The sequence below is a fragment of the Pungitius pungitius genome, chromosome 12 (genome assembly GCF_949316345.1).
Source record: "Pungitius pungitius chromosome 12, fPunPun2.1, whole genome shotgun sequence".
NCBI lineage: Eukaryota > Metazoa > Chordata > Actinopteri > Perciformes > Gasterosteidae > Pungitius > Pungitius pungitius.
In genome coordinates this window covers 12109163-12128588 of record NC_084911.1, presented here as the reverse complement: position 1 = coordinate 12128588, position 19426 = coordinate 12109163, and the positions used below count along the sequence as shown (strand labels likewise).

Sequence of the window (19426 nt, the reverse complement as noted above, 5' to 3'; positions counted from 1 at the left end):
ATGTATTTATGCAATTCCGATTGACCCCTATGCGATATACTACCGAAATTCTACATTTCAGAATATGGCACATACCCACTGTTATCGCCTTACACAATTCACATAAGGGATTTCTCCACTTCATAAATTAATCCGATTTTTACTTTGACCTTTTATTTACAGAACAGGATCTTTCGTACTAAATAATACTAATGCTATTCCAAAAATACATTCAAAAGTCCGGTACTGACAATGTCCTTAAAGTAAAAGTAAGCAACAGGCCTAAATGTCTTGATTACATTCAATTAAAAGTACTTCAACTCATGTAGAAATTGCCCCAGTGATGGTCACAGCCTACTATTATAGGTAATTATTATTGTCACAGAAGCGTTAATGTAAGCAGAATAACACTATCATAGTTATATAAGAATCTATAAGAGCCACATATTTTATACGGTCAACATGTTTTGGTCCGATGGAGTAGACTGGATTCTTTAGTATAATGAATGACTAATTCCGGGTTGAAAGGAGCTGACGTTGATTTCAAGCATCTGAATGATTAAACGATTAAACCTCATCGTCATCCTGATGACAGTCACGGGTTTACAGAGGCTGAGGTTGAGCTCTTCCTCACCTCTCTGCAGTAGACTAGTTATTTCCATTCCAGTTCACAGCCCGCCCCTTTCTCTCTCTCTCTCTCTCTCTCTCTCTCTCGCTCTCTCTCTCTCTTTCTCTCTCTCTGCCACACAGTTAGTCGGTGCCAGAGTTCGCCACATGTTCTCCTCCTCTGGTATTTTTATAGTCCCCTCACTTTTGAATAAATGGAGACTACCTGACCCTCTGGGATTCATGGTTAACCAACCGCACAAAAAAACTACAATACAGCAAAATCAACCTCACCTCGGCCAAGTTTAACTTCCCTTCAGCTCTTCGGACAACTCCCTGAGGCATCTGAGGTAGGCAAAACATTTATACAGTAAATATATATGTATCTATAAAAGATAACTCTTCGTACGCATATAAGTGAAGTGTTGATCAGTTCAGAAATAAGGAAATATACTTTACAAAGTGGCCCACCAGGTTTATGACTGAAAAACAACGGGAAGCTGAGAAGTGAAATTCGCTACACCACGTATCACTGCAGCGGTGACAGCTCAGTGTGTGTATGTGGTTGTGTGTGTGTGTGTGTGTGAGGTAATACAATAGCTGAAATTCTGTCTTCATCAGTCTATTATCTGCAATCATCTAAATATTTGGGATTCCAACAGCGGATGCATAAGACAATAGTATCAAGTGAGGGAGATGCAGAAGGACAAAAGGTTATGTGCTGTGCATTCACACTGATGGGACTCCATTCTGCTTTTTCTATTGGGCTTGCATGGATCTTAACTTATAATACAATATCCATCCAATTCTATCCTTTTCAGCTTGTGAACAATGTTTATCAACCTTTCAAACATCACATTATTAAGTCCAAAGCTGTCCTTAGAGAAACATAAAAACATCACAACTATTAAAGTAAGTTGACTTTTCTTTCCAAAAAAGCATGATTACAACTGTAAAAGTTTGCCTTTAGAAGAGCTGCATGGACAAAACCCACATATCAAATTCTCATACGTGCTGGCTATGTCGCCTGGACAATGGGGCCTTTATGATGGTGTACACCTGAACCAATCATATCTTCCTATCAGCTAGCCGACCAGCCAATCCCAGTGTAGCGCACAACCAGTAAACCAGTAAACCATGCAACATTTGGGTTCATTGAGCTAGCTCTGCTCAAACCTCCATCCGTCTCCCTCGGGAACATGATTATGTGTGTGCTCCAAACATTTGTAACATCCACAGTGGGAAGAAAACCATTCTATATGTTCAGTAAATTTGGTACACTAATTAAAGTTGTGTTGAATTACACTATGATTGTAACCCACTTACTAGTGGGTCAGTGGGACATTTACATTCTTCAGTTTGGTTGTTGTTGCAGAAAATACCTGTGGTTGGATGAGAGTACTCATTTTCTGGGACACTGACACTTTCTCAGAAAAATTCTGGTTTGGTAATTCAAATGAAAAAGGGAACATGACTGATTTATGCGTCAAGGTGACTCTTCACTATTCATTTGGACTAATGTTGGACGGCGTACTGGTACTAGAAAGGTACCGCGGTACCCTTACGTTGAAAACGGTGTGATTTTGAATATTTTTTGTACCGGTACTTCATTTAAAAAGCAGCAACCAACGCACACTCACTGTTCCACTGTGTGTTGCACTTGCTTGATGTTTGACTGTAAGGAAAGTTCTTGTTGAGCCAACACAGCTACAGGGCTGGCAATATTCACGTTTTACCCTTGTGACGCACCCTTTTGCATGTTATCACACGCACTCACCCCAATGTCTCAGGCTAAAAACACAATTGTAAATTAAAGCTGCGACGTGTCCTCGCTACTCCTTGCACGTCGGGGCACTGGCCGGACGGTTACAAATGCGGCCGTCGGACGAAGCGTTCACATGTCAGCGGTCGTTAACCGTGTGGAGCAACGCCAGGAAGGCTGCTTTGCAAACTTTATCTTGTCATAACACTATCATGGTCTTAGGCCTTTTATGTCAACATATAACCAGGAGCTTCTGATGTACCATTAAGAAATGAAAGCCTCTCAGAATACCATAGATGAGTCAATTTCCTTCAATAGCTCAATCACCAGACTACATTTAGTCATTTTCAGATTAGATTTAAAAGGAAACAATCAATACTTTCATGACCATTCCACTTCAGGCAGAGAGTACACATCACCAGGATGTGATTAGGTGATAACCAGGACCTTCGGATGTACCATTCCAAAATTAAAGCCTCTCAAAATACTATATGAGAGCCAATTTCCTTCAATATCTCAATCACCAGACTACATTTAGTCATTTTCAGATTAGATTTAAAAGGAAACAATCAATACTTTCATGACCATTCCACTTCAGGCAGAGAGTACAGATCACCATGGTGTGACTTGGTGATAACCAGGACATTCTGATGTACCAGTCTAAATTAAAAGCTTCTCAAAATACCATATATGAGCCAATTTCCTTCAAAATCTATCACCAGACTACATTTGGTCATTTTCAGATTAGGTTTAAAAGGAAACAATCAATACCTTCATGACCATTCCTCTTCAGGTTGATAGTACACATCCCCAAGGTGACACTTATGGGTAACCAGGACATTCTGATGTTCCATCCCAAAATAAAAGCCTCTCAAAATACCATACATGACCCAAATTTGTTCAAAATCTTTTAAAAGGTGTTTTTTTTTTAATTGCGCCGTACGCACATAGTTTATAATTTCTTCCGGCAAAATGCAACTTTTAGAGGCCAAGGTCTCAAGAGCACACTGCGTGGATTTGAAAAGAATCGGGTTTATTCCCTGGGAGGAGTTCGGTCTTTTACAACTGTAAGAAATCATGAAAGTAGGGCAAAAACTGGCCAAAAAGGCAGATTTTCAACCATTAATTACAGCGCCCCCTATTCTTAAAAAATTAGGAAAGAATTAGTGTGTGTTCAGGGCTTCAATGTTTACACATGCTATAATTTTGGTGAGGGCAGGCCAAGTCATTTCGAAGTTAAAAATCTTCCAGATTAAGCCACACCCCTTGCGAAGTTAATTAGCCCATATCTCATCAAAACAATGAGTTATCAGCACCATTCTGATATATCAAAGGCACATTGACCCAATAATGAGACACCGAAGGTTTCGTGGCAATCAAACCCAGCGTTTAGGAAAAATTGCCAAAAATGTGTTTTTCACAAAATTCAAAATGGCGGAAAATCTAGTTCGGCGCATTTGCATACCATGATTGACTTTTTTATAGAGCATGTCGAAGAGCACCTTTTGTGCCAACTTTCAAGAGCACTTAATACTTGCATCAGTGTCCAAGCGTATTATAACTAGTCGTTTTTTCATTGAAGGGGAGAGAAACACACGTCTGTAAAATCATGTAATTCATACTTATTGAAATAACTATGTAGTCATATAGTCAGATACGGACAATAGGCCTACATCGCCGTGTATAATCAATGCCATGATTTTACCATGTTGTATTCATTAATATATTGCTGTGGGTTAATACTAATATTAATGCCATTTGTTACGTGTTCAAGAAGATGAGTAGGAACAAGCTGGTAAAAAGGAACTTTACAGATGTTTTATTTATTACTATCATAGGTAAATATTCCAGTATCATATTTGTGGTATTGTATCGTAATATTTTGGCAGGTATAGTATCGAAGTCATAATTTTGGTATCGTGACAACCCTAATTTGGACTTCTACTTAATTAAAGCAACAGTAATCATCATATTAATTGATTCATCAAAACATAATATGTTTACAGGTGTGAATCAACATACACATGTCAATGCGAATTGATTTGAATTTCTACTAAACATCATTACTAAAATGACATTACATGTCTAAACATTACATTGTAAACATGTCATTTTAGGTGAGACGTTTATCCAAAGCGACTTACATTGCCTTATAACCCATGCATTACATTTTGCCTGGGGAGCAATTGGGGGTTGGGTGTCTTGCTCAGGGAAACTTCGACATGGCACAACCATATAATATGAAATGATAAATCCATTGATCAATTCAATGTTCAAATATGAATACAAGTAATAGCATGCAGTGACTGGTGCTTGAGAACGATGGATTGCAGAAGAGAGACAGTCTTAGTTGTTGCATGCAAATACTTTTATGATGCAAGAACCCTGCTGATGTCCCTGATGTCTTTTTTTTTTAAACGTAGGTATTCACTTAAACAAGTTATGCTGCTACATTGTGGAAACAAGAATACAAGAAATATAAAAACTACCAACATAAAAAACATGCCATTTTTTAAAGCTTTTCATACAGTTATAGCAGTATTTGATCCGTCAACTGGCTCGTCTTTTCTGTTTGTCTTTTCTTTTTCAGCCGCCATTCATTGAATGTTTAAATGCTCAGATTTGATTTAGACTTGGAAAAGTACAGATAAATCTATTTCCAGAGTGTGGTGGTGACTGAAACTTTTATTTATTTCATTACATTTTCAAAGGAAAAGGCGTTGTGCTAAAAAGACATCTCTACTTTATTGAATACATATCTCCAGAATCATGGTTGTATTTTGGTGTACACTAGATGCAAATGAACCTGGTCGTCAATTCATTCTTTAATATGCTACACCTCCGAGCGCTTTTAATCTTTTGTCCCTGGAGCCATTAACAAGGAGGAAGAAAAACCAGAAACCTTATTTAGAGCAACAGAGATCCTTCAGAATGGAGTGAACAAAATACAAAACATTGTAATATATAAAAGTAAATGATTCTTGTAATGATGGCCGTTGGCATGAATAATGACGGAAAATAAATGATGAGCACTAATAACAGCTGTAGTGGATATGGTAGAAAGAAACTAATAATGCCGTATCGCCGTCAGTTATAAAAATAGTAAAATGACTTGAGAGCAAGAAGTCCCCTCTTTAACAGCACATCCAGGGGTCTGGACCTGGACCAGCCAAGTATGAGCAACTTTACACGCTTTATCAGAGAGGAAAATCTCAAGCCTACTCTGAAAAGTGTTAAATAACCCCCCCCCCCTCTCCACCGCAACCCCCCCCTTTTCACTTTTGTTTTACAGTCACTTTTTGACTGTAATTACAAACTCAGACATTGTACGGAAAACTAAGAAATCATAATGGGAAAATGTCATTTGCAGTTTCTATGCTACGCATTATAGCACATTGAAGAAATGATGCATTTTCAAAAACAGGTTCAGTCTAGTGTTTAGTTTTTCTGAATAGTGTTGGAAGGCTTCTCCATGTACTTTATTGACAAAATGATGGTCTATTACACAGTATTTCACATTAAGTTTTATTATCCACTTTCGTTGCAGGGAAACTGTTATTCAGAGGGCCAATGTTATGAGTTGTAACCCGGTTGTTGTGGTGTATGAGACAGATAAAGGCAGCAATGCGAGGTGGTAAACAGTTAAACACTAAGGAAATGATGGAAACAACCACGTGGCTCTGATGCATCACACTGCGTAGTTGTGTTTGTGTGTCTAAATCTGCAATTGCTGAAAAAAAGGGAAAAAGCAAGGTTTAAAATGAGGACACTCACATCCACCTACCCAGACAAAAAGTGCGCCTACACAGCTTTATAAAAACATCCCCTGACCACAATACTATAAAGAATAGTGGGTGACTGGGAGGACTAAAGCAGTATAGAGGAAGAGAGCTACGACGCACATCTGGTCTGAAAAGGAGGAAGCAAGGATTATTTTTCTCGGTAATGGTCTCCAAAATAAGAGAAGAGAGAAGAGGAAACATGCATGTGGTTACTGAAGGAGTCAGTGTGTGTGTGTCTGCCTGCGCTGTTCACTTCTGCATGAGTGCACGAGTGTGTGTTGGTGTGAGCGCTTGTGGTTTCATCATCCGCCGGGACTGTGGCAGTACACACACACACACACACACACGCTATAGAGAGAAATAATAGATTGAAGCGTTGATAGAGTGGGATGTTTCTGTCTGCTTCAGACTGCATTACAAAAGCAGCTCTGATGTTGTTCATTCACCATCTGAGGGTCTATAACTTTTATAGGATTAATACAAAGTCACTGGAATTAGCCAAATTAAATTGAAAATCCATTGTGTTATAACTTGCAGAGCTGATTCATCCTTTCCAAGCAGCATGTGTCTGCATATCTTCAGCGTAAAAAGGCACAAGCTCACACTTTCACATGCAGAACTCAGATGACCACTGTACGCAAAGGTGTGTGTGATTGTGTGTGTTTACATGATTAATGGCATCCGAAGGCACTGATTTGCCTAACTGTAGGCTGCAAGTCACAAAGGTGGATTGTTGTATAACCCCCACTGGGACTGACGGCATGCAAATCCCAGTTCCCAATGTGTGTGTGTTTGTGTGTGAAATGATAAGAGAGAGGACATCCAGTGGGAGTGACTGGAAAAGTTTTTTTGAAAAGGAGACGTGGATGGAAAGACGTCAGTAGATTAAATTGGATGTTGTTTCCTCATCCTTATCTGTGTATGACCAATATTGCAGTACAAACTATGTATTTCCTTTAAAAAAGAATGACATTGGGGGCATTTTTGATGGAGAGTGGGATGATGATGAAGGTGACGTGGATGTGACCGAACATGGAGAGGTGATCATTCTGCAACCAAGGCGCTGCCCAAAACTACCGTGGCACATGAATGTCATGCGCCATGCGCCAGTGCCCTAATCCTGCATTTTATTCTGAGAACTTCTCTGATAACAAAAAGAAGAGTGGTTGATGTCTCTGAGGAAATTACTTTACCTTTCACTTTTGTCATTGACCCAGTAAAAATAGTTTACACGAGTTCCTGATCTCACTCGCTAGTTTAAGTTTGGCAGCATGACGTTCATTTAACATGATGCAAGTCCCAAATGGTCCCGTTTGTCCCCTTGTGATTGACAGGTCATTGTTCCAGCGTTGTCTGTATTTTTGTTTTAGGACTTTAACCCTGTCGAGGTAGGTTTTCGGCTCATGAAAGTTAAATGTATCTTATGGGCGCCTGAACATTAAACTTTCGGTTGTACTTACTTACGCCCTCTTGTGTCCCTTCTGGTTGTAAAAGGCGATCACATAGACAAACAAAACAACAAAAAAAGAGGACACCGGCCTAAAGTGGCAGTCCACACAACAGTGGGTCAGGTTGAATTTTAGGGTCCATTTTATAATATGTTTTTTCATTAGACAAGTCAGCTTGTAGGGCCTCAGAACCAAAAAATAAATCACGTTTCTGTTCATTTACCTTTTTGACCATTTTGAACGTTGAATAGAATGTAAGACAAATGAGCCTGACAACCTCCTCCAACGGTTATCATCAATATTAATACATTTAATAAAGTTTTACCACTTTTCAGGCTAAAGGGATGGAAAACGGAACGTGTGATGATGTGGAGGCGCTGTGGGAGAAGTTGGAGTGCAAACGTTATGAACTGTGTCGCACCATCTCTCCCTCGAAACTGACCCCCTACCTCCGCCAGTGCAAAGTCCTGGATGAGCAGGATGAGGATGAGATCCTCAACTCCATGCTGCTGGTCTCCAAAACAAACCGTACAAGTAGGTGGAGGGATGTGGGTGCATGTTGTTGCGCTTTGGTCCTCATTTCAATTATTTGTGTTTTACCATTGTGTACTGCATTTCTTCCTTATGTGTATTATGTATCCTAGTAACCTGTGTGCACCCAAGGTCAGATACTTAAGTGTTTCTGCGTGTTGAACTTCAATTATGTCCATTGATCTCGCAGGCCGTCTTCTTGACATCCTCCACGCTAAAGGAGAGCGTGGATATGTGGCGTTTTTGGAAAGTCTGGAATTTTACTACCCTGAGCTGTACAAACTTGTCACAGGGAAGGCTCCCACGCGACGCTTCTCCTCCATCGTAGGTGAGACGCCCCTTTGGGTGCAGACACACCCACGAGTGTGCATGGACATTTGTCTAAAACCGTTTGGTGATATCCTGATTTACTTTTGTGTTGAGTAGTTTATATATATTACGCTCTGTGATGTGTATTATTTCGCCTTGTCTATCTACCGTCTATTTCCTGATTGCAGTTGAAGAGGGTCACGAGGGTGTGACCCAGTTCCTGATGAACGAAGTGATGAAGCTGCAGCAGCAGTCCAAAGTCAAGACCCTGCAGACGGTTGAGCTAAGCAGGAAGAACTGCACCCTGGAGGACGAGCAGAAGAAGCTGAAGTTGGCCAATCAGGAGCTTCAGGCCTTCCAACAAAGTAAAAATACAAGTTAACATTTCCAGTCATCTCATTCATTTCCAAAAGTCTCAAATGGCGTGCATTAAATCCAATTCAAAAACCTACCACAGTTTATACTGAAACACCTACGCAACCACAAGACTGGTTTCCCCAGCTTGGAGCTCATCGTTTGAGTTTTCAGGACAATCACTCATCACATTGTCTACCAAAGTCTATTTATGAAACCACATGTGTAACCATGTTCTATCTAGTTGAAACAACAAGAATGTTTCACAATTAATAAATGCTTAAAATAACCGGGGCCATGGTTGACATGTGGGTTTAACAACCCGAACAGAAAGAGGCAGTTTGCATGACATTGTTATTGCAAAATTCCTGGCAAAATTGTAGTATCCAAAAACAAAAAAAATCCATCCTTGCTGAAATGAATGTCATGTCATGTTCAATATTCCAAATCATTAGAAATAGCCGTATGCAAACGTTTATTAAACACTGAAGGCTTGAAATAAAGATTAAAAAGACAGAAATTGCATGTATTTTTCTTTGTCAGCTTAAGTCAGCAGAACTTAGCAGGGTTAGCTAGGTAGTGAGGAGTTAGGATCCTTTTTAAGATATATCTTTCAAACTAAAGCAGTTAGTTTACTGCATGTTTGTTTATTTATAGCAGTTAGTGCAGATTAACGTTGACATTGCCTGTTTCACTAGCTAACAGAGGCTACCTGGCTAATTTTGGTAGCAGTTGTTACACTTGCTTAATTTTAAACGATGGCACTGTTACCACCTAACAGTCCTGGACACCACACTCGTGTTTTTAATAAATGACTACGCTTGGTTCTCCAGGGTACAATAAGCTGAAGGAAGAGAGGAACTCCTACAGTGACGAGCTGCTGCGGGTAAAGGACGAAAACTACAAACTGGCCATGAGGTATGCCACCTTGAGTGAGGAGAAGAACATGGCTGTGATGAGGAGCAGAGACCTGCAGCTAGAGGTACCGATGGACACCTGCATGAAAACATTGTCATCAAGAAATGATGATTGATGCTAAAACTAAAAGAATGCGTGGGACATGCCTTTATCCATATCTCACTATTGATTCAGCGTCCTCATTGCATGCACCGTATAGGTTGATCAGCTGAAACACAGGCTGAACAAGTTGGAGGAAGAGTGCAAGATGGAGAGGAGGCAGAGTCTTAAACTGAAGAACGACATCGAGAACCGGCCAAAGAGAGAGCAGATCTTTGAGCTGGAAAGAGAGAATGAAATGCTCAAGATCAAGCTTCAGGACCTACAGTCCATCATACAGGTATGGCCCGCCATGCACACACACGCACACACACACTATTGATTAGCAATAGAAATGGTACCTAGGGTGGAAGGCACCCTGCAGAGCACCTCACATGAGAGGTCTCTTTAGCTCCACGATGTTGAATGCACATTCGCAGGCAGCTGGTTACACACAGTGTTTCCTTATTCACAGCCTGGTCCACTACCTGCCTCGGACAAGGCCATCCTTGACATTTTAGAACATGACAGGCAAGAAGCACTGGAAGACAGACAGGATCTGGTCAATCGCCTCTACAACCTCCACGAAGAAGTCCGTCAGGCGGAGGAGCTGCGAGATAAGGTAACAAATAGATAAGCAGTGGTGCAGTAAATTTAGCCAAATTATTATAAACTTGTATGTTGTTAATTTACATGCCGTTTTAGAATTACTCATCATACTTTTCGCTTTTACTTTTCCCTGATCTCGATTGTTTTATAACCTTATTAATATAAATCTAAAATACTTATTTTAGATTTATATTTAGCCGAAGAAAACATAATGACAAACTCTGTAAACCCGTTGCAATGTTAGATATACAATCTGTCCAACTACTTTGACATGTGCAAATGTGCATGTGTAAGGCTTCAAATAGAAGCCCGTTGTCACAGTTATCTGCTGGCAGTTTCACTAAAGACCAACTTCCCCTCTTATTTCTTTCTCCTATCTTTAAATAGCTACACAGCTATTCAAAATTTCAAGCTAAAATCAAACACCAGACAGTGCAAAACAAATTAAAATACACTTCAAGATGTTTTTCTTTTGTTTTTTCGTTAATCATCTTATGATTGATCAGGCAACAGATTGGAGAGTTTGTCCGTATGGGAATCAGAGGACTAAACTAACTCAAAAGTAGAGTTGTTGAAACTGTTGTCAGGGTAACAGCAAAATGTTAATAATATAATCACAGTGCACATTTCACGGCAGAAAAATAACTTCTTGACTTGTTTACCCCCTGAGGAAAGCTAAGTGTAAGATCTTGGTTGCTTGTTCTAATCTTTGTTCGAGTATACAATTGTTTCTGAAGGTGTAAGTGTTGGCAGAGTTGGAGCAGGTAACAAACACACCCTAGAAACCAAATCCCTGCCTCTCTGTGTTATCTTCTTGTATCTGCCTTTGTCTAATAAACTAGAACAACCTTGCTTGCTTGCTTGTGTGTGTGTGTGTGTGTGTGTGTAGTACTTGGAGGAGAAGGAGGATCTGGAGCTGAAGTCCTCCACACTGCAAAAGGACTGTGAGATGTATCGTAACCGCATGGACACCATCACATTACAGCTGGAGGAGGTGGAGAAGGAGAGGGACCAGGTGAAAACACATAGGGACACAGAGTGAGTGGGGTTGTTTAGTTGTTGTTGTTGTTGTGTTGTCTTAACTGTACTCCCCAACGGCTGCAGGCGTTTCGTGGCAGAGACGAGGCCCAGAACCAATTCTCCCAAAGTCTCATCGACAAAGACAAATATCGCAAGCAGATCAGGGAGCTGGAGGAGAAGAGCGATGAACTCCACATCGAGATCGTTCGCAAAGAAGCCAAGCTGGTCACCTTGGAGTCTCGACTGCGACGGATTTCCAAGGACATCCCTTTGGACCAGGTTAGACACATTAGGCCAATCAGTGTGCACGGTTAACCTGCACGATGAATGCTGCCAGTGCATCTCTGCAAAGTATTTCCAATTTTGGAAAAAATTGCCAACAAATGAAACATGTCTCTGTTTTCGCAGAGTCTGCCAAGGGACCTGCTTCCGACCATCTTCTCTCAAGCGGGGGACGATAAACCTGTTCAGGACCAATCAGAATGGTCCAGCGATGAGTCGCCGGGGGAGAAGTTCCCTTCTGATGAGCCGCGGCTCAAACGCAGACCTAACCTCAAAGCCGTGGTGAGCTACGTTTGAGCAGCAACGACCAATAAGCGTAGATTACACTACAGCTCAAATGTTGTTAAGTCTTCATATTTTACCAACCATGTTTTTTGAAAGAACTTATATTATATTCTTTAGGAATAGATTTAATTTGAGTACAAATCAAACTGGTCCTGTACATAAAGAGGAAGTTACTGTAAACAAAATGTAAACTTAACCGCAGCAATAAATCCTTTCTGGAGAAAAGCACACTAGAAGCTTTGAGTGAGTTGTTTGAAACAGTAACTTTCATTATTCTGCGTTTTAGCTCAGAGTCTCAAAGTCTCCAGTCTGTGGACCCAAAGAGGTCTCCTTAGAGCCCGCTCAATCTGCTGGTAACGCACCATTATAAAGTTCCTTCATCTGTCATCTTCCACTGGCAACGTGGCATTTCTTTTGTGCAACTTTGTCCACATTTGTCTCCGACCCTGACAGTCAACAGCGGAGAGTTTCTGGAAACCCAGAAACGGAACTCGCACGCAAACAGCATGTCCCTCCCGCCCTCCCCCAGCTTTATGACGTCCCCCACGTACCCCCCCTTCTCGACTCACCCGCTCTCCTCCTCACAACTTTACTTAAATGTGGCGGAGCAGTCCAACAGGCAAAATATGGTGAGATGACTATTGTGTCTGATTGATTTTCTCCATGAAAGCCAACTCGAGTTGACAAGGTTGAGTTTACGAGTATATATTCTGAACTTCTACCTTTGCTCACAAATCTCAGCTGCGTTCCCGCTGCAGCATGCTGTCCATAGTGGCTGAGCCGCCAGAGCAAGCATCGCTCTACCGCAGAGAGAGGGAGAAGGAATGCGACTTCCACCCTCGCAGGTAGCCACGGCCCTATGCCGAATTATACGTTTCAGTTAATCTGTTCCACTAAATAATTTAAGATGCAACGCTAGTTTCATCTATTTTATTTTGAATCTGGGCTGGTCAGTTTTTCATTTTCTGACGGTCTCTGTTCTCTTTCAGCGTCTCGGACTTAGATAGCGACAAGGAGATGGAGTTTGGTAAAGTGTAGTTTTACCCTTTGCACATGACAAACATGTTCCTTAACTCATCACTAATCTCTTTTCTATCTGCCTGTCTCATCCTTAGAGGACGAAGTACATTGTGGTCCACCTTCTGTCCACTCATCTTCCTCGTCCCATCACTCAGAAGGGATGGACAGTTACGACCTGGAGCAGGTCAACACTATCTTCAGGAAACTCTCTCTGGAGCGGTACAGATAGACAGACCTCACTTGTGGTCTTTTTGTCTTTTTGTCTTCTTGTATGTCTTTGTTTTAGGTCTATACATATATTTATATATATACCTTTAAATATATATTTATGATTACATTGTATTGTTTAATGGCTATACTTCCATCCGTTCTTCTTCATCCGTTCTACATGTTGTCTTTGTTTTTTCTTGTTTATTTGTATGTATGGATAATAAACCGGAGACAAGTCAAGGGCACTCATAAACTTCATCTTCTTCTTCTGTGGGCAGGCCTTTCCGCCCGTCTCTCTCCTCCTTCTCCAGGAGCAGCGGCTCCCTGAAGCCGGTGCAGGAGCTTTCGTTGCTCGGTGACAACCTCCTGAGGGACATCACTCTGGTTGGCGGCAACGAAAGCGGGATTTTCATATCAGCTGTCCAGCCTTGCTCCATCGCGGAGAAAGCGGGGCTTCGGGAGGGCCACCACCTCCTACTGGTGTGTAGCTTTCTCACTAGTCCAGGTCCGCACGAGGCTGTAAAATGAGTAATAGCTTAATTTGTGTAGAATGAAATCCACTGGCTGCATTAATGAACCGTTTTGAGCAAGATACTAGACATCTGACAAACGTCCATGAACAAAACTGAGAGTTTTCTTTTTTTTTAACCATCAACAGCTCTATATTTATTTTCTATTTTCAGATGCCTGTCTGTCGAGTTCCCTAATCTAATGACTACAATCTATAGTGAGGGAATACGTTGCCAAAGTACCCAAACACCAAAAATATGATAGCTTTAATTAGTCTTCTATTGTGATTTTCTAACCAGCTTGAAGGTTGCATACGTGATGAGAACCAAAGCATTTCATTGGATACCAGCACCCAGGAAGAAGCCTATTGGACGCTGCAGCACTGCTCTGGACCGGTCAAGCTGCACTATCGAGCCAACTTTGACTGTAAGTCTTGTTTGTGTTGGACTGTGTATGCACACGTTTGTGTAGTACACGTATACTGTGCATGTCAACACAAATGTGTGTGTGCAAACGTGTGTGTGCTCTAGCTTACCGCCGCCTTCAGAGGGACCTAGCGGAAGGCCCACTGGTTTCTGGCGACTCCTTCTACATACGGGTCAACCTCAACATCTCCGGCCAGTCAGACTGCTGCTCTCTGAGCGTGCACTGCGATGAGGTGGTGCACGTGCTGGACACCAGGCACCAGGGCCGCAACGAGTGGCTGTGCGCGCGCGTCAACCCGTACAACGGCTCGGACCTGGCTGACCGGGGCACCATACCATGCAACTCAAGGTATACAGCAGTTAGAACTAAAGACCTTTCTGACATTGGGGGGGATGTTGGATTTAGATGGAGCCTTTTGTCTCGCGTGGCTTAAAAGGAAATTTAAATGCCGGAAGCAACGGAGTGTCATGCATCTGTTCCTGAGTGTGATACAAAAGTGCAGTAACAGTTGAGCAACCATGCAAAGTCCAGTGGCAGCGCCCAGCTACACACACACACACACACACAGGAGAGTTACACAGCAGAGTGCAAAGAAATGAGAGAAACAACCATGTGACTCTAATGCATCACTGCACACACACACACACACACACACACACAGACACATGTTTTCGCTTCATTCACAGAGCCCCACAACCTGTCACCAAGATGCACAGGAAGCCGCTTCATTGATATGTTGTTTTATCTTTTTTTTTATTTGTATCAGAAATTTGAGTTTCAGAAATTGTGTGTGTGTGTGTGTGGGGACTTAGGGCCCAGCAGCTGCTCCTAGTAAAGATACAGAAGTTAGTATCTCGAGGGGGAAAAGAAGAGAATGAGATCAACCGCAGCAGGGTAAGAAACTTGCTTGACTATTTTCTCCCTTTCACCAATGTAAAAAAAGGTTATAATATTAAAAATAAAAATATATCTTCTGCATCAATTCATTCACATACAACACATTTTTTTCTGAAGTCAACCACATGTTCTCTTTCAGGCACAATCCCTTTCTTAACTCTCATAGAAGGTTTACTCTTTCCAACCTGGGATTGTGTAATGCTTTCAGAAAAACAAGTTTTTGTGTGATGAACATGTGTGTGCCTGTGCCTGTGCAGAACCATTTACAGCCAGATGAAGCCGGCTCGTCTCCTGATCCTAAATCCAGCCCACGCATGTCTAGAGCCAGCATCTTCCTCACCCAGATACTACAGGTGATGATGCGTAAAATAAACATCCTGTTGTGATGCAATAGTGCACCTCCGCCTGGATGTATTGTTATCATGGACGTAACACTACAAATGATAAAAGACATAGCTGAATGCCTACTCTGTTTCGCTCTGTTTTGGCCTGTAGTTTGTCAGCAGGGTGGATATCAAGTACAAGCGGATGAACAGCAACGAACGTGTTAGGATCATCAATTCAGCCAGCGCGACGCTACCCAGACAAGGGTTTGAAGCTTTGAGACCAGAAGGTGAGCACAAAGTCAAAACTCCTCATGGGCAACAAGAGGTTGAAAAGTCAACATTACCAGAATAGATACAGCAGTGAAAGAATTGTATAAAGGAACTGAAAGACAATGTCAGTTGTATTAACATCAAAAGCAGTACATTGGAATATGGACGGTTTGTGGTGTTTGTTATGTCATTGTCCAAAACGTGACAGCGGAAATAGAGTGAAAGGTCAGCTGAGATATAAGAAGTGAAAATTGAAACGTCAGTCAGAGAGTAAGATTAATTGTACACAATGTAGCATGTAACTTGCATTGGTAGCATTGGTAGTATGTCCACATGTTGAAATGCATGAATATAACACAACCTTGTGGCCCTTTTGGTCCATCTCGTGTGTGTGTCATCACGTGTGGCTCTATCCGTGTGACGTCTCGGGTGTAAACAGACGCTGCTTATCCAGACAATGAGCTGAGCAGGAGCCTGAGCCTGATTCCCTACAGCACCGTCACCCTGCAGCGCGCTCAGAGGAGAAGGCCCGTCCTCTTCACTCCGGCTGCTCTAGCCACAACCGTGATCCAGAAAATACTCAACATGGGGGGAGCCATGGATTTCGATATCTGCAAGCCAGGTCTGTGTGTGTGGGGGAGTTTAAAAATCCCTATTTGGGGACACAGAGAATGAACACAAAGTGAGCCCAGAGACTGTCTGATGTCTCGTTAAGTCCATTAAATGTTAGGTGGTGACCATTAACAAACAAAACAGTCCCATTTTCATTTTTAAATGTATTGTTTATTTTCTCTCTACCCTGTTGATACCCTGTGATCCATTCCCTGGATCAGACACGCTGTCCAAAGAAGAGTTTCATCTGAAACAGAACGTGGAACCATTCATTCACTACAAAGAGAAACACACCATATTTGAATGCATCACCCGAGAAAACATAGAGGCTGTTGCTTCCAAGGTAAGCAACAAGTATTAAAAGGGACGATTTGATTGAATTACGTTTATTCGTATGATGTGCGAAGTACCACTTTGTGCCCTCCAAACAAAGGTTTTTGTCGTTTTGTGTGCATATGTGTGTCTTTCATCATGTACTCATGTGTTGACGTTTCACAATAAAGATCTCTGTTCATCTTTGAAGCCTTTTTCTTTCCACCCGTCACCAGGGCAAACACTGTCTGCTCGAGGCCGAGCTGAGCTGCGTCAAAGACCTTCTGCGGCGAGAAATCTACCCGATCATCGTCTACGTCAAGATCTGTGAGAGGAATGTGAAGAAGCTACGGTAGGTTTGAAAAAAGACTCACTCACGTTCACACATTCACCCACAGCTGCGAACCACAAGCCTTTTTCCGAAGGCCAAAACGTCTACCCTTTTGCACGAGGGTCTTGCTCCGAGCCGGAGGTGGAACCGGCTAAAGGAATGGAGTTTTTCACGAAGGAGCTGAGATGTGTACACCTTCGTCAAAATACCACGTGTCCTGCCTTGTCTCAGTCGGGGGTCTGGATGAAAATGTCAGGGGAGAAACATGAGCGGGTGGCAATAAAAATGCCTGACAACACAACAAAAGTACTAATTAGGGTAACAAGAATTATTAAATGAACGTGTACCAGATTATTTAAGGATCTGTAGATTGGTTAAACAACTTTAGAAAAAAAGATGAATGCAGATATTTTGGAGACGTGAGCAGAGGGCTCATGTGATCTCCTTTTTGTCAAAATCAAGGCAGCAGCATTCTAAACAACCTGCAATTTGCCCTAAATACGTTTTACAGATACCATTAAAAAGGAAGTTAAAATAATCGGAGTGAAAAGGAATAAAAAGTGGAATTGAACGTATGCCTTTTTGAGAATTAAAACAAAGCACACAAGCGGCTGTTGCAAAGTGTCTACATGATCACTTCTAGTTGGCTCCAGATGCCACACTCACCGCCGACGCGCTGCTTCCTTCCTGTTTCCTGTCCACACAGGAAGTTGCCTGTGCGCGTGGAGTCGGAGGAGGAGTTTGTGAAGTTGTGTCGGGCAAAATCAAAGGAGCTGGAGGGAATTCCCTGCCTCTATGCCAGCGTGGAGCCCGAGGCCTGGGCGGGGACGGACGACCTCATCAGGGTGGTCAAAGAGCGGATACTGGAGGAGCAGAAGAAGACGGTGTGGGTGGAGCAGGACCTCCTGTAGACGCACAGATGCAAAACACACGGTGCAGCCGAGCACCATAAAACACTCGTGAACACTGTGCTCTTCTGCATATTCATGCCGAATCTCACAGGTGCTCTCGTGGATACTCGCACCGCTGGAGACTTGGGATGACTTGAATTATACATTTTGTAAATGGGTGTGTTTACCTTGATTTAGATGAATAAACAAATGAAAAACAACAAAAGGGGACTTTAAGAGCATTTAAAGGGAAGGCGTTCAACAATCACTTGTGTGAGCAGTAATTTCATTTTCCGTGTGATCTGACTTCACTTTGATTACATCGTCCTCTTGTGGCTGCCGTCAAGCTTTGATGTGGTACATTTAAGTCAAAATGGATTATATCATATCAGTCTTTTATTTATTTGTTTTGTTGCAAATCTGTTGTGCAGCGCGTCTTCTAAAAAACGTTACAGAAATAGGAATATTACATAAACCGCTGCTATATAAATATAATAAAGTTGAATAGAGCTGAATGTGTATCTTATAGAGAACACATCAAGGTTTACTCAGGAAATTGTGATGGAAAGCTTGACATGGCCTAGTTATTACACAGGTTGTGCAAATATCTATTATATTCAGATTTATATTATGTAGGCTCATCATTAACAACCCCTGAGCTGCTCATGTAAAAACACTATTTTATTTAGTGACATTTACCATGAATAAGTAAACACGTTTGTTGATTCCTAACGCACACAAATCTTTTTTTTTTTGAGGCCACCAGCCGTTCTGATTTGAGAAAAACAAGCAGAGGGGATTAAGAGTAACCTATTTCATAAGGGGGCCGGATAATCTCTTCTGAGAGGAAAGACATCTAGCACTATACAGTGTTCCCTAAGATGATCATATCAGACACATACTGTCAGAAAGAAACCAAACTCACACTCTCAGCCTCCCTTAAGTCAATACTGCATCTTTGCTCTAGTGGCAAACCAAGGCTAATATTTATTCTACTTTGACTGTGGGAAGCTCATCCATTTTTGTGGTTAAATGTAATCGGAAGTGATCAAATATACAAACGTAATAAACATCATGAAACGTCAGATGATTGTGTACACATGATAAATACAAGTCTGTCGGTGGAAATTATGTTGTTGATCATAACCTTTCATCCCATTGTTATGGATTCATTATTGTGTGTGTGTGTGTGTGTGCGCGTGTGTGTTCATTAGAATGACTGTCGCATTACAAATGTATACTAAGCATATTAATGAGAGAACAGTGTAAAATCCGGAGTGGAGGTTAAATGTGTGACGCTGATTAAAAGCAGATGTGTGTGCGCGCGCGTGTGAGTGTGGGTGTGTACGCGCGCGCGTGTGTCTCGGGGGTCCGTTGCTACGTTTGATGTCACTGGATGAAAAGAGTTCACAAATAACACGATTTTAGACGCATCAGCCCGAGGCAACAGAAATAGACACAGATCCCCCACAGCCACGTCTCTTCATCGTCATTCTTTTGCTCTGATGATGACATTTGCTTTTGCAGGTTATTTTCAGCACACTGCTCCGGTGGGACGGGGAGGGGGGTGGGGGGTGTCTACATAAATCTTCCCTTAGCAAAGAGACATGTTTTGCTGGAGTTGACCCAGAAAAAAAAGTGAAACATTTTCCCCTCATG

General features: G+C 41.8%; 1 protein-coding gene across 1 annotated transcript; it reads left to right on the top strand.

Moving 5' to 3' along the window:
* The first annotated feature begins 178 nt into the window (after nucleotides 1–178).
* Nucleotides 179–19074, top strand: card11 (caspase recruitment domain family, member 11). Its single transcript, XM_037475897.2, has 25 exons — nucleotides 179–935; nucleotides 7913–8111; nucleotides 8299–8436; nucleotides 8606–8782; nucleotides 9605–9753; nucleotides 9889–10068; nucleotides 10243–10389; nucleotides 11266–11391; nucleotides 11481–11675; nucleotides 11805–11960; nucleotides 12250–12316; nucleotides 12417–12592; nucleotides 12705–12808; nucleotides 12953–12990; nucleotides 13079–13202; nucleotides 13472–13673; nucleotides 14003–14129; nucleotides 14234–14477; nucleotides 14942–15023; nucleotides 15284–15379; nucleotides 15522–15639; nucleotides 16062–16244; nucleotides 16456–16577; nucleotides 16783–16898; nucleotides 17584–19074. Exons 2-25 carry the CDS (start codon nucleotides 7922–7924, stop codon nucleotides 17786–17788), a joined length of 3462 nt encoding a protein of 1153 aa, XP_037331794.2. The 5' UTR covers nucleotides 179–935; nucleotides 7913–7921; the 3' UTR covers nucleotides 17789–19074.
* Nucleotides 19075–19426: the final 352 nt, after the last annotated feature.

Excerpts from the sequence above, each read along its gene's own strand:
- card11 (XM_037475897.2), top strand. The coding sequence starts at position 7,922 with ATGGAAAACGGAACGTGTGATGATGTGGAGGCGCTGTGGGAGAAGTTG. Across the intron at positions 12,317-12,416 it reads AGAGCCCGCTCAATCTGCTG|TCAACAGCGGAGAGTTTCTG; the intron begins GTAACGCACCAT and ends CGACCCTGACAG. Across the intron at positions 16,578-16,782 it reads TAGAGGCTGTTGCTTCCAAG|GGCAAACACTGTCTGCTCGA; the intron begins GTAAGCAACAAG and ends ACCCGTCACCAG.